The sequence below is a fragment of the Clupea harengus genome, chromosome 7 (assembly GCF_900700415.2).
Source record: "Clupea harengus chromosome 7, Ch_v2.0.2, whole genome shotgun sequence".
Classification (NCBI taxonomy): Eukaryota; Metazoa; Chordata; class Actinopteri; order Clupeiformes; family Clupeidae; genus Clupea; species Clupea harengus.
In genome coordinates this window covers 13,105,747-13,120,245 of record NC_045158.1, presented here as the reverse complement: position 1 = coordinate 13,120,245, position 14,499 = coordinate 13,105,747, and the positions used below count along the sequence as shown (strand labels likewise).

Genomic DNA, 14,499 nt, shown 5'->3' with positions numbered 1-14,499 from the left:
CGATAGAACAAGACTTTATGAGATACTGAGAAAGTCACGCAGGTCAGTGATACATCTGTTATCCGTGTGAATGTTTAAAGTGGTTTCTGTGAAATACCAAGAGGTTTAATTACCAAGAAGACAAGAGTAATTATATGAATGGCTGTTGTCATGAAGTGGGGAACTATGGATGTGGAAATCCACATGTGTAATACGTCTGTGCTACATGCATGTAATACAGCACATGCAGATGGTGTACAGCTTTAATTAAAAGTTTAAGGCACCATGCTTGTGCTTTGGGAAGACATCTTTTACTGCTGTCTACAGACAACTAGAGAGACACACACAGGCACGCGCGAACAATCACGGTATATTGATACATGAAACAAGCCCGAACAGCATTTTGCAATTGATGGTTTGTTACATTGTGTTATTTTGGTGCTGGACAAGTACAGAAAGGCAAGCCATTAAATGGAAACAATGTGAACATATATCAGCGAGTGTGCAACAAGCATTGGGGGAAGGGGGCTGAATGAGAGCCATGGTGTTTTTCCATCCAGGCAGCAGCCATTAACGGTTAATATGAGTCAGCAGTGACACTCATCACATACTACAGTCCCTTCCTCAGCCTCTCACACATAGTGCATACTGTGTTAAACATATCAGCATTTAGCACACACACACACTGGAGAGTATACTACGTTTAGTATTGCGAATGCAATGTAGTGCTCACAAACTTTGCTTGTATTGTGTGCTATTTTTTGAACAGTTAATAGCATGTATTGTTCATGAGAGAATGCATTCATATTTTAATAATAGTGTGTGCTATGTTAAGTGTGGTGGTTGCATGTAGGGCGCACATATATAGCTGGTAGTGTTTACTCTGTTTAGCATGGTGAATAGGATGTAGGGCCCATTGCTTAATGCTGTGGTTGATGCTCAAGTAGTGCTGAAGCTGCTGCTTTGTTGTGCAGTACTGTTAGAACTATACTCCACTGTCACAGCGCAGGAAGACAATATTTTGCTTTGAATAACCACTCCACTTGATCATCTTTAAATCAGCAGGAGGAGGGGGAAATAAGTAATTAGAGGATAATTGAATAAAAAGGAAAAAAAAATAGAAGAGGAGGGAAGTGCTGCTTAGTCAAAGCTGGGAAGAATCTGTTGCTATGCAACTGGGTTTGTTAGGTGAAGTGACATGATATAAAAATACTCAGGCAACACACTTGTGAGAGATTGTTATGCAAGAAATATCTCCACCCCCTCCCCGCACTCACCCGTTCTGTTGACTTGGCTGGCTGACAGTTCAGATTATTGTAGCTTTTATGAACTGTAATGGCAAAAAAAATCCAGCCACAGCCATCCAAGGGAAGTTACCAAGCCGATAGCAGTGCGCTAGGAATGGCTAGTAAGAGGAATGTGAGATGGTGGTGCATGAGAGCTCGTTCATGCTAGTGCCCCAGCCCTGTGCCCACTGAACCTGCCCTGAGGCAATCGGCTCCCACTGTGGCGCAGTTCACCGCCCTCCCATGCAGCCTGGTACGCTGGAGAGAGAGTGAGTGAATTTGTCCGTGTGTGTGTGCCCGTGTGTGTCCGTCTATGTGTGTGTGTCCGTGTGTTTGTGTAAATGAGTGTGTGTGTGTTTGTGTGTGTGTGTGTGTGTGTGTGTGTGTGTGTGTGTGTGTGTGTGTGTGTGTGTGTGTGTGTGTGTGTGTGTGTGTGTGTGTGTGTGTGTGTGTGTGTGTGTGTGAGAGAGAGAGAGAGTAACCTAACGTAATGATAGAAACTCTTCTGGTAATTCTCTGCTCCAGGACATGGCTATTTGAATAAAAGTTCTCGCCATCTCACAGATGTGTGGTTTATGTGTGTAAAATGGCATAGGAAGGCAAATAGTGAGGGAAATTGGAGAGAGATAAGATAATAGACACTGATAAGTGGATGGAGGGGAAGGTGAGGGTAGAAGGATAAAGTGAGACTGTTGTCAGTGCACCAGCACCATCACAAGAGTTTAGAGTCCGAAGGCTCAGCAGCACTACTGCTTAGGACTCGTATTAATGAACACATTTGGGTCCTGATTTACAAACCAAGAGTTGTGCAAATACAAATGCAACTGTGATATCACACACACACCCCATAAAAGGTACCGTAGTTAAATAATAAATGGTTAACTACATAACTGCGTTTGAGTTCAAGTGTGTGACAGTACATTTCATTCAGTAGCTGATTCTTTCCCACTGATCCAAACCTCAGAAATCCTGATGAGCATTTACCTCTCTGTAAATATAATTAAATTCAATTAAATTACATTTTATTTATATAGCGCCAAAACAATAGAATTATATATATTATATCTGTAAATATATAAATATAACCCACGGTATGACTCGTATGGTGTGTTTTACCCAGTGCATGGTGAGTGGAGGGGGGCCTGAGCTCCATCTGCTCGGTGTGCTGTGGTGTGAAGCACTGTGACTAGAGGCCTCTGAGCAGGGGCAGGCCTCAGTGTGTGTGTGCTCACAGTGTCAGTAGGAGCAGGTTTATGAGTGATTGTGTGTGCGGACACTGACACATCTTCTCCTCGACGTGTCCTCCGTCAGGGATGGGATTAAATATGAGAAGTTTTCCCCTTCCTTTCCTTCCAGGAAACTCACTCTTAACAACAGATATTTTTGGGCCTTAAAGCGCGCCTGTATCCCTTCAATGGGTTTTTCTACATGACTCTGTCTGAACCTGAGACACCCTCCTTAAGCATTGATCATGAGCCTTTTGTGGAGTATTCTCACAAAGCTGTGAAAATGTTTGCATTTGACACACATACAGCAATAGAGGTTGGAGAAGATACTGTCTACCCCAATGATAGGTAATTGGCCCAGGACAAGGAAATGATTCATGGCGGGCTGTTAAACTGTCATGAGTCATTAGGGTCTCATTAAAGAGTGCAGATACACGGCTCTGTGTTTTCTTTCTGAATGTGATTTGAAATTCATGCTGGTCGATTTGCATGTGACACATTTGTCAAAGAACACACTGAATCAGTTTCTCTTCCCACATATTTTAAGTATATATTTTTTCTAAACCTCACCACCAAATGCAGGTTGTGTAATTCTCCAGATAAACTCAGGGGAAAAAAGCCATATAAAGCCATGTAAATAACACCTACTATACTTACTATTTAAATGCCATGCGCTTTTTCTCCTCAAATAATTAAATATCAATGTACTGTTCGGCTCTGATACTTGTATTTCACTGACATTCATTTCAGATAGCTATTCAAATGTAGTAATCAACTCTGACAACTCTACTGTTCTTTGTATACCCACAGTCCTTGGTAAAGTGAGAGCAATTGAGCAAAAACGGGTCCAGTGCAGTCAGCCCTGTGCCTACCCAAGGCAGCTTTCATCTCATTGTTTACAAGAGGCAGAGGCAAGGAACAGACCAAGCAAGACCAAAGCACCATTTCCAAAAGGCTGTAAACAGAGCTGGCTGTGGCTTACGTAAGACCAGTCTCTCATGTCTGTGATGCAAACAGGACGAGTGTCTAATCTTTGTCATCTGTCTAAATCTGCAGAGATGCATACATGTAAGCTCTCTAAGCAGTGACACACACAAGCCCCTGCAAACTCATGTTCAAAATCAGACTGGAAATATTGGTCCCAGAGGCATACACTGTCAGGCTGGGTCATAGTTATTATAACCCAGTTAAGACACCACAGAGCAGTCTTGTGTTTGTAAACCTGACTGGGCTCTCACACCGACATCGACTCTGACTCAATGCTCTCCTCTAGCTCTCCTCCAGCTATAGGCCTTTCCAAAGCTAGATTCAGATGCTGATTTTAGCTATCTAGCTTTTAAAAGGATGCAAACGAGTGTTAATGCACTATTATAACATAGGCTGTTTAAAGGACGCATAAGAGTGTTATAGCAGTGTAATAACTGTCGCTGCTTTTTTAACCAACACTAATAATATGTTATGAAAAATAATGAATTCAATATCCTGCATGACTTAATCCAGAATCTGCCTTTCTGTACAAATACAATGACATCTATGTTTTAGTCACCCTTTATGACTTGGCTATTTTGAAGGACAACTGAATCGCCAGTGGCCACTGAGTACTTTTGTTATGGAGAATCACATCTCTGTTAGAAGCAAAGAAGACATAATCACTGCACCCTTAAGTGGAGAGAAGAAGATTGAACTGCCTTGTCTCGCTTGATGGCATCCTTCATGCCTTGTGACTTGATGACATATGCCTCCTAGTTTTTGTGCAAATCTATGCATACAAGTAGATACAGAGATGTGGACTTACCCACCTCTTTAGAAGGAAAATGATTCAGACAAAATCTGTTCCAGTGTACCCTAAATTATATCAAGCAACATTTGCACATTTGTCTTCAATCTTTTAATCTACTTTGTCAATACCGGTTTGAAGAATTGTTGAACTACTTGTCTAAAAGCTTGTCGAATGACTGCTAAAGAAGTTTGTGCAGAATGCACTGTGGCTACATACTTCATTACATTTGAAAACCTTGTCTTTCAATGCAGCTATTCATCCAGGAATATTTATCCCTATTCGTGGTGTCAGTCAGATGGCGCTACCCCCCTGTAACATCTCATCATGATGGCGTTTGGTGAGGGGTTGGATTGGGGTAGTGCTACCTTATTGGACCCTTATTGTGTGTAGACTCCCATCTCTTGCTGAGTCTGCTATCAGGTGTCTGCTCCATGCTTTGCCTCTCATCTCCAGTCCTATTCACTGCCGTCCCCTTGTGCCATCACTCACAGCTGTTTCGTTCACACCAATTATAAATCACACCGCAGGCCAACCACCTCACTCTTCACTGCAGTGGGGGTTTTGCTGCACTGAACCATAGTGGTATTTTTGTCATTTTCCCAAGCCTATGTATGGCTGTACAGCTAGTCAAGCAATCTTGCATTGAATTATATTCACATGACATTTTCGCTCAATGTGCCTTAAAATGAATGAGAGTCCATATGGATATATGCGTGGGACAGTGAACCCGTGCCCTGGGCATATGGTTTGCCAGTGGGCACACTGGCGGGGTAGTGAGTCTACCATTTGGTGATGACCAACATGACATACGCAAGTATGCCAGGTTTCACACTAGTCATACCAACCAAGTACAACTCACAGTAGCATGACTGCAGTACGGGTTGCTGTAGCCTGCCAGATACCGCCCAGGGTGTGATTGGGAGTGTATCCATAAATAACCAGGAATGATCTGTATTCTCTTTGTGTGTATGTCACTGTAGGTTATGCTGTGCATTATGCTTGGTGTGCACTATTGCTAACCGTCTGTGTCAAACACATGACAGTATTCAACCGAACAAGGCATCTTCCGTCAGCTTTGATCTTTCAACAAACAGAAACATTGGAAGAAAATGGCCCATTTCTCTCCCATGAAATTTTAATATGGTTTCAATATGTGTTTGGCACACAGGCTTTTGGCAACCCTTACTGTGAAAGGCCTCTTGTTTGAGTGCCGGCCTCCCTCAGGTCCTCATAACAATGGATGATTCAGTTCCTCGCACCTGCTGCACAGCACTTGACAATTGTCATTTACCTTGCAGATTGCCTCCAGGGGGTAGAGTCTCCTCGCCCCAACGCCACGTGTGCTCTTGTATCAGTGGTTCAGAGCTGCGTACTGACAGGTTGCTGGGAGCGAGAGTCAGCACATGTTTTTTTGTAATGTTGTAATACGGCTCGATAAAGAGATCAGGAAAACATACAGCACTTAGTATATTGATCAATTTATATCCTCGTTTTTGCATGAAGAGGCACATTAACTCATACACACACAAATGTATGGTCTTAGTCAGGAGTCAATCCATGTCTGCCTGGAGCAGAGTGTAAAGGCTTAGACAAACACAACACACAATTGTTAGGGATTTATTTCACCCTTTTAAGGACTGTAATTATCCTCAGAATTAAGACTCACACAACCAAGAATATAATAAATAATTGACTTTTACTCTGGCGAAGAGGAGTGAATGGCGTCAGACCGCTTCTTCAACCTACACTCCTACGAGAGGAGCGCAGTGGTTTCAACCCATCACTGCCTTCCCTGGTACCATGTAACATACTTTATGCAGAGACAATATCACAGAACAAAGACATGACACTCCCATCTTGTACCATCCCGTCCTGGGTTCCAAAGATAAGAATGTTTACCTAAGACCCCCAAACCCAGACTTTAACACAACAGTCCAGAATGAGTTCACATAAACACATGGTCTCCTAATTCAGTCCTACCCTAAACATCAAATGACAGGTCTGAGTTTAACATCTCTGTTCTCACAGATAGAATTCCTCTCATCAGAACAAAGGAACCTCTGAGACTAATATCAAACTACAAACACATCATGATAATAATTATATAGCATATTTCTTTCACAACAATATTCCACAAGTTCAGCAGAGTTCATCCACTTGCAAAAGTCTTTAAACAGTTTTTGATGTTGTCATGTTCTGGTGTGACTCCATTGCTTTTGGTGCCTTCATATGAAATGTAAGCTCCAGCACCTGCACCTCTCAGATAGAGCCTGCTGATTGATGTGTGCTGAATGTGTGAAGTCCCAGTAGTGAGTGGAGCTCTAGCTCTGTGATCCTGATCTTATCCTTTGATACCTGTCAGCAACACCATTTACTTTTGCTTTCATGTGTTGAGCAGTGAGAGTGTGTGCCAGGGAGGGACTGTCTCTGAAGGCCTGATCGAATGCAGTCTACTGTCACTATATTAGTTATACTGTGAGTGCCTTCAGTTGATTCCGTCCTGTACAGTGTTGTGCTCTTCTAGTGCACTGGTCGAGATACAAAGGCACACACGTGTGTCAACGAGGTACATGTAAACTCTGTAAACACACACACACACACACACACACACACACACACACACACACACACACACACGGGTGCACTTGCACGCAGAGAAAGTTCTGATGAGTGAGTTCAGGTGTGCTTAGCTGTGTGTGTTCTGTTCTCCTGCAGCACTATTTCCTCATCGTCTTCGGTCACGATGGCCAGAAGCCCCTGGAGCTACGCACCGACGAGGAGGCGGAGTGTGATGAGTGGGTGGAGGCCATCCAGCAGGCCAGGTACTGTGTGTGTGTGCGTGTGCGTGTGCGTGTGCGTGTGCATGTGCGTGTGTGTCTTCCCAATGCATTTATGGATGTTGTCTCTTTGTGTGTTCTCTCTCTCCTCACTCCACTATTCTTCTTCTTTACTTACTTGCTCTCTCTTCTTGTGTGTGTGTGTGTGTGTGTGTGTGTGTGTGTGTGTGTGTGTGTGTGAGCCTCATAAACCCTTAGGCGTCAGCTGACAGACCTCATCACTCCCTTTTACCCAACTCACACAACAGACCTTTTCAGATGCAGCCATATGTAAATTAGCTGTCACCGTTTTCTTTACATACTGTCCTGCTTAATAGATGATTTAGTGTCTCCTTTGTCGTATATTTAGTTCTACGGAGGGAAGCGTTGCAGGGCAAATCAATATGGAGGACACGGGTGAAGCCATGCGCGCACACACCCGAGCTCTTTGCACTTATATTCATGTCATTTCAAACAAGCAAGCTGCCTGATAAACCTACATTAGAGGTGACAGCAGCATTTCCCTCTTACGGCGCGGAGACTGGGACTGAGAAAAAGCACTCAGCTTTCTATCATCCACTAGCTGATACTGAAGGATTTCACCACACACATCTCCTGCTGACAGTGTTGTTTATTCTTAATATGTTGTTTAGTGAAGTATCATTTGTTTTGGATGTGATCATAATTCCTTCTAACAGACACTCTGTCCTAGCAGAAGAAGGAATACACACAGCACGCAACAAGGATTTATCACAGAGCACTGTGTGATGAGTTGTAAGAAGAGCAGAAATAAAGCTTGCAGTTGATATTTTTTTCCATTTATTGGCAGTAATCAGATCTACTTAACATGAAACTTGTGAGCTGGAGTGCACATCTGTGCTGTTTATCTGTGTGTAGTCCCGAAATGTGTATGGATTTGAGAAGCTGTGGGGGACTTTGTGTTCTCAGAACAACTGTACTGTGATTGTAGGCCGTTACAATCATAATCTGAGCAGAAACACACTGCTCCCGCCATTGTAAATTCCAGTCCTTTTTTACTACATTTCTGTGGTCACGCAAGCATTTCCACATGTGTATAAAAATACACGGCTTTTTCAGGTAGGTTCTGTCTTCCAAGATATATACAGTGCCTCTTTTGTAGCCCAGGAAATGTCCAGGAAAACCTATACAGAAATATCAATGCTGCTTCTTTTCCAAACTTTTACCTTTAACCCATACTGACCATATTATTTTCAGAAGCTTTAAGGGCACTTATCTCAATTGATTAAGCCTTACAGGATTTACTTAGAACCCTCTGTTGAAAGATTTTTTGAGTAGAGACTTTATGGCATCTGTCAGTAGTGAGAAGAGATAGAGATTAGAGATAAATTGAACTATTGCATAGAAAACCTTTATGTTGATTCTTCAACTATTTGAAGCTGTTATACAGAACATTTAGATCTAAGAATGCACAAGGAGACATTCTTTTAAAATGCCCAATATGTTTTCCCTCACATCTCCCTTTCAGCTACTCTGACATCATCATCGAGCGTGAGGTGCTCATGCAGAAGTACATCCACTTGGTACAGATCGTGGAGACGGAAAAGGTGGCGGCCAATCAGCTGAGGACACAGTTAGAGGATCAGGACACAGAGATTGAGAGGTTAAAGGCTGAGGTAGGCCTACTTGATCTTTGCCGTTTAACTCCAGACCTCAAAATTGCATTGTGTAGTGAAAGGAAAGGGCAGTTGCTCCACCCGGCCTCGAACCCAGGGTAACAGACCTGCAACATCTGCAACCCTGACCACAGTGCCAAAGAGCCAACCATAGTGACAGGACAGATAGGCCACAGTAAAAGCACATAAATCCAAAGTTGAAGGGCATTACTGAAGATTATGCTTTAGATTATTGGAGTTATCTTTGGTGTAAAATCATTAAGAGATATAGCATGTAAAGTACTGATACTAGTGAGTAGCACAATGTGCTTCAACATTAAATTTCAGTCTAAATGCTAATCTGTGCAAATGTTGTATTGCACTCCTCATAGACCCAGTGTCTTTTCTTCTTAGCTTATTGTAAACATGGGCTTGTTTGATAGGAATGCTGCCTCTGTATTTTATGGCCAATACCCACAGTCAAGCTTTGATTTGGTTTTGTTTATTTTATCTACATTCTCCTGGCAGTCAGAGTCCGCACTATTGTTGTTGTTATTTGTTTTTATTATTGATTAACTGCTGATTAGTCCCAGTGCCTTGCGGGAGGAGACATTGACTTCCATTATTGGCACTGCTTGATCAGCAACTTTGAATGAAATCAATACATGACTAAATGGGAGAACGTGGCTGGTGCTGAGCAGCTCCTAGTAAGAAAGCCATTGATTATGAAGCTACAGCTTCCTCCTTTCTGTCGCCTTCTCTTAAATCGAATTACATCATTTGCCACATAAGAGAATGTGTCATTTGAAAAGGTGTTCATTTACAAGGACATGATAAATCTATAAATGTATTTATTGCACGTGATACATCCAAGCGGAAAACAGGCAGATAATTCTCTTTAATTTAACTAAATAAAAGTGGTGCCATTCTGAAAATTAGGTTGGTGTAAAGCCTTCACTGTACACAACATGTCTTTCAAACAATAATGAATGGTTGCACTCAATTACATAGTAATTTACATGAATTACCCTATATTGTTGAACCAATAATGATCTGCTCTGCAATTACAGTAGACTACATACTGTATGTGAAGTTTACACATTGAATTAAATCTGTAAAGAAGGGTCAGATTAGAAATATCAGCTGTATATGGGACACATCTGATGATATGATGTAAAGTAAGATTTTTGGAAAAAATATATACATGTATGATTTAGTTAACACTACGTCTGCAGCATACAATTATCAGCATATCTCATCGAGAAAGTCACAAAGTGGAGTTGTGTTTGCTAACACAAAAAAGCCCTTTGAGTCCCAGCCACGGCACACTACACCTTATGCCCTCTGTCCTGCAGAACACGTAAGCCACAATTTGCTTACGCCGTTAATTCCTGATAGAGGATGTCTGATGGTAGTTGTGGAATGAACAGAGGAGATTGTCTCTGGGGAGGAAGAGAGAGGCTTATCTAACCTGGAAGCAGTCGCACCAACCCCCCCACTCCCCCTGCCCTGATCCTGGTACTAGTTACACTACAGTACTACCAGTGTATACTTAGAAGACATGAATTATTCAAAGAAAATGCAACATTTTAAAGGACTGACTATTTCAGCAACTATAGTGTATTGAATGACTTCATCAAAAGTGGGTGATTTAGAATATAGGCTATAATGTGAGCAAGGTGAGCTGAAATACAATGTGCCACAGCCAGCACAGTGGTGCAAGTGTGTCAGCTGTTCTGTACTGTTACACAATTGCAGATGGATATTTATGGGAGGAATTGAGTCCACATGCAGTATGTATATTTGTGTGCAGCTCTGCTTGGCTCCTGTAGGGATGGCAGGGGAGATTTATTATTTAATATGGAGCTGAAACCTTTTGAAAAAATATCACTGCGGAATCTGTGGTCTGTTGTTGATCCTCTCTTTCGTTGTACTGAAAGCATTTAATAAACACCGCTATTTCAACAGAGAGGGGTAGGTAACTCAGTTGAGTTCTCAAATTGTCTGAGAATATTTGCCCATTCTTCTTGGGGAAGAATGATAGTATAGAAGTATTTCACTAAAAATCAATAACAGTGTGTCTTTTTTGTTGTGTTTGTTGTCTGAAGATCATAGCACTAAATAAAACCAAGGAGAGAATGCGTCCATACCAAGCAACCCAAGAAGAGGAGGACCCTGACATTAAAAAAATAAAAAAGGTACGTTGCTGTGTAGACTTGTAACCTACAGCGTTTACATTTGATGTCACACAACATAAATGTTTGCATTCCTAGCTTCATGGCAAGCTGTACATTTGCGCACCCTTGAATGTTTTCTCCCTGTAAACATGAATATGCCTTGGATATATTTGTTACAATGGTTTAATGTTGACCTGTTATATGTGACAATTGCAGCCTGGTAGTGTGTCTGTGAATATGGTTAATTATGTATGCCTATTGTGTGTGTCTGTGTGTGTGTGTGTGTGTGTGTGTGTGTGTGTGTGTGTGTGTGTGTGTGTCTATAGGTGCAGAGCTTCATGCGGGGTTGGCTGTGCCGGCGCAAGTGGAAGATCATCGTGCAGGACTACATCTGCTCGCCGCATGCTGAGAGCATGCGCAAGAGGAACCAGATTGTCTTCAACATGGTGGAGGCAGAGACCGAGTACGTGCACCAGCTCTCCATCCTGGTCAACTGCTTCCTGCGGCCGCTGCGCATGGCCGCCAGCTCCAAGAAGCCGCCCATCAGCCATGACGATGTCAGCAGCATCTTCCTCAACAGGTGCCATTCCACACACACACACACACACACACACACACACACACACACACACACACACACACACACACACACACACACACACACGTCGGATTACATATAGAATATCCAATCACAATGTTGCCTTCGTCTGTATGTGTTTTAAAATCTGTTCTCTCCTTTGTCTTCAGTGAAACAATCATGTTCTTGCACGAAATATTCCACCAAGGCCTGAAGGCGAGGATAGCGAACTGGCCCACCCTGGTTCTAGGTAAGCGGCAGACTTGGGCTCTTAAGTCTAATTTATGCAGAGTGACGTTCTCACTCTCTCTTCCGTCAGACAAAACTCCTCATGTCTCAGGGTCACGCCGGCATCAAGGACAAGTGCTTGCTACTGACGCACAGCCGTCTCAGTCAAACAATAGCACTGACGTCCGGCTGCCCACCCCCTTAATCTCGCCAACTGCAGTCGCACAGATGACTAGATTGCACACCAGCCCCGAACAATAGGTGCTGGGACGGCAGCCCCAGCCATAATTCTGCCTTACAGTAAAGCAGGTGGTTATTCACTGGGAGTGGAGATAAGCCTTTATCCCACCACCACACCGAAGACATCCTTAAACGCTGCGTTTGTTCAAAGAATAAAAATCCACTCTGCAAGACCCTCAAAGTGTGCTCGTTAAAAAGGTGCCTTATTGCCCTATAACAAGCGCCTGCTGTTCTCCTTTCACCACCTCCACTTCCCCCATGTCCCTCTCACCCCCTCCTGCAGCGGATCTGTTCGATATCCTGCTCCCCATGCTGAACATCTACCAGGAGTTTGTGAGGAACCATCAGTACAGTCTGCAGGTGTTGGCTAACTGCAAGCAGAACAGGGACTTTGACAAGCTCCTGAAGCAGTACGAGTCCAACGCGGCCTGCGAGGGGAGGATGCTGGAGACTTTCCTCACGTATCCCATGTTCCAGGTGGGGCCCCAGAGTCACTTTTGTGCAATGCAGGGCTGAATGCTCATTCTGTGGTATAAATTGGAATTTCTCAAACACTGCTTTCAGGAGAGCTCATAGCTCGCCTCAACCCCCACGCCCTCATTTCGCCCGCAATGCACACCACTCATCCAACCAAAACAAGTATTACCATTACAACTGTATTATATTCCTACATCTGCGGTATTGTATTCCTATTATGCAGCTCATTGCTCACACTAAACATCCATGAACTCTTTTGGCTGTGGTTCACCTTTGCCCCCCAACAGATCCCCCGCTACATCATTACTCTTCATGAACTCCTGGCCCACACCCCTCACGAGCATGTGGAGCGCAAGAGTCTGGAGTTTGCCAAGTCCAAGCTGGAGGATCTCTCCAGGTAGGCGTGGCTGCCAAAGCAGCCCGAGTCAGGCTGCAGTCACAGGCTGGGTAGGGCCAGGCTGACCATGAGCAGTCATGGCGTTGTCTTAATTACTATAGTTGGCAGTGACAAGTTTAGAAGAGTGAGATTAATGGGTGCTATTTTTAGATAATTTGCCGTCTGTTGTACCACAACTGCTCAACATATGTTTGTGCTTATTATGCAGATTGCTTGCATGTGGTGGATAATTCGTAGGGAATTATTGTACTAAAGCTGTGTGTGTGTGTGTGTGTGTGCCTGCCTATTAAGCATGACTGAAATATGAAATAAAAATGGCACACCTGTTGCTCATAGCGTGTGATGTCACCATTCGTACCTCTCCATAGGATTATGCACGATGAGGTGAGTGACACTGAAAACATCCGCAAGAACCTGGCCATCGAGCGCATGATCGTAGAAGGCTGCGACATCCTCCTTGACACCAGCCAAACATTTGTGAGACAGGGTGAGTCCTGACACCTGATGTGCACCCAGCTCATCTAAACCAATCCAGGACTCCGGGAAAAAAACACAAGAGCAACAACATTAGCTTGGATGTGAATACAGTGGGGTCCTGAATTATGCATTGTTTTGGCATCAGATTGGAATGTCTCTCTGCAGGATTCTACCATTTGAAGTTTGATTCTTCTGGGGTATCTATAATGCATGAGAACACTGCAGAGGAAGAAAAAAAACATAGATATAAGAAAAGGCTATGCCAATGTCTGTGTGGGAATGTCATAAGCTCCCATCAAAATAGAGTGACTCCTGCAAAAGCAATCTATCCTGTTGACTTTCCATTTGGATTAGACATAGCGCTGAAAAGGTATCTTGGGCAGTGTGTCTCTGTCATTTTGCCAGCAGCCTAATGTGGCTGTCACCAGTTTTACAAGATTCTCTGAAGAGTATTTGTCCATACTGTATGTACTCGTGCTGTCTGTGTGTCAGAGCTAAACTGTACGTAGTGTCTTTGTCTTCTAATAAATCTGTCCATCATTTCAAGATTTGAGCTGTGCTCTTTCTCTTTCTTTCTCCCAATATTGTATGCTCTCATAATCTCTTTCTGTTCTCTTCCTGTATTTCCATCTGTCCTGTTCTCTTTGTCTCACTCCATCTTCCTCTGTCTCTGTCTCTGTCTCTGTCTCTCTCTCTCTCTCTCTCTCTCTCTCTTCCTCTCTCTTTTTCTCTCTCTTTTCTCAGGCTCTTTGATCCAGTTGCCCTCTGTAGAGCGGGGGAAGCTCAGTAAGGTGCGCCTGGGCTCGCTGTCTCTGAAGAAGGAAGCGGAGAGACAGTGCTTCCTGTTCACAAAGCACTTCCTCATTTGCACACGCAGCTCAGGGGGCAAGCTACACCTGCTCAAAGTGAGTGACACGCAAACACACACGGAAACACACACACACACGCACACACACACACACCACTCACACAAACACTCACCTTTGCCTTCACCTTCATTCCAACAGTGAAGCCTGTTGCAGCAGAGAGAGTGTTTTATTCTATTTAGAGGAATTAAATTATGCACTTACAAAATCAACAGAAGAAATGAACCCTGTGAGCAGAAGCAGCTCGCCTGACAATGCAAACACTAATGGAGTAAGACAGGCGCTCACAGGCGCTCTACCTCGTCTGTTGTTTTCGACGCGTCCTGCAGGCCTGTCTGT

The 14,499-nt window shown here is 43.4% G+C and overlaps 1 protein-coding gene across 2 annotated transcripts in view; it reads left to right on the top strand.

Moving 5' to 3' along the window:
* Positions 1-14,499, top strand: part of rasgrf2b (Ras protein-specific guanine nucleotide-releasing factor 2b) — a 58,804-nt gene that overhangs the window by 14,260 nt on the left and 30,045 nt on the right. For both annotated transcript variants that reach the window (XM_031570567.1, XM_012828563.2), the window contains exons 2-10: positions 6,987-7,093; positions 8,595-8,742; positions 10,830-10,919; positions 11,225-11,478; positions 11,646-11,725; positions 12,227-12,420; positions 12,708-12,817; positions 13,186-13,304; positions 14,039-14,199. In XM_031570567.1, coding sequence (XP_031426427.1) covers positions 6,987-7,093; positions 8,595-8,742; positions 10,830-10,919; positions 11,225-11,478; positions 11,646-11,725; positions 12,227-12,420; positions 12,708-12,817; positions 13,186-13,304; positions 14,039-14,199 — 1,263 coding nt within the window. The remainder of the gene's footprint in view (positions 1-6,986; positions 7,094-8,594; positions 8,743-10,829; positions 10,920-11,224; positions 11,479-11,645; positions 11,726-12,226; positions 12,421-12,707; positions 12,818-13,185; positions 13,305-14,038; positions 14,200-14,499) is intronic.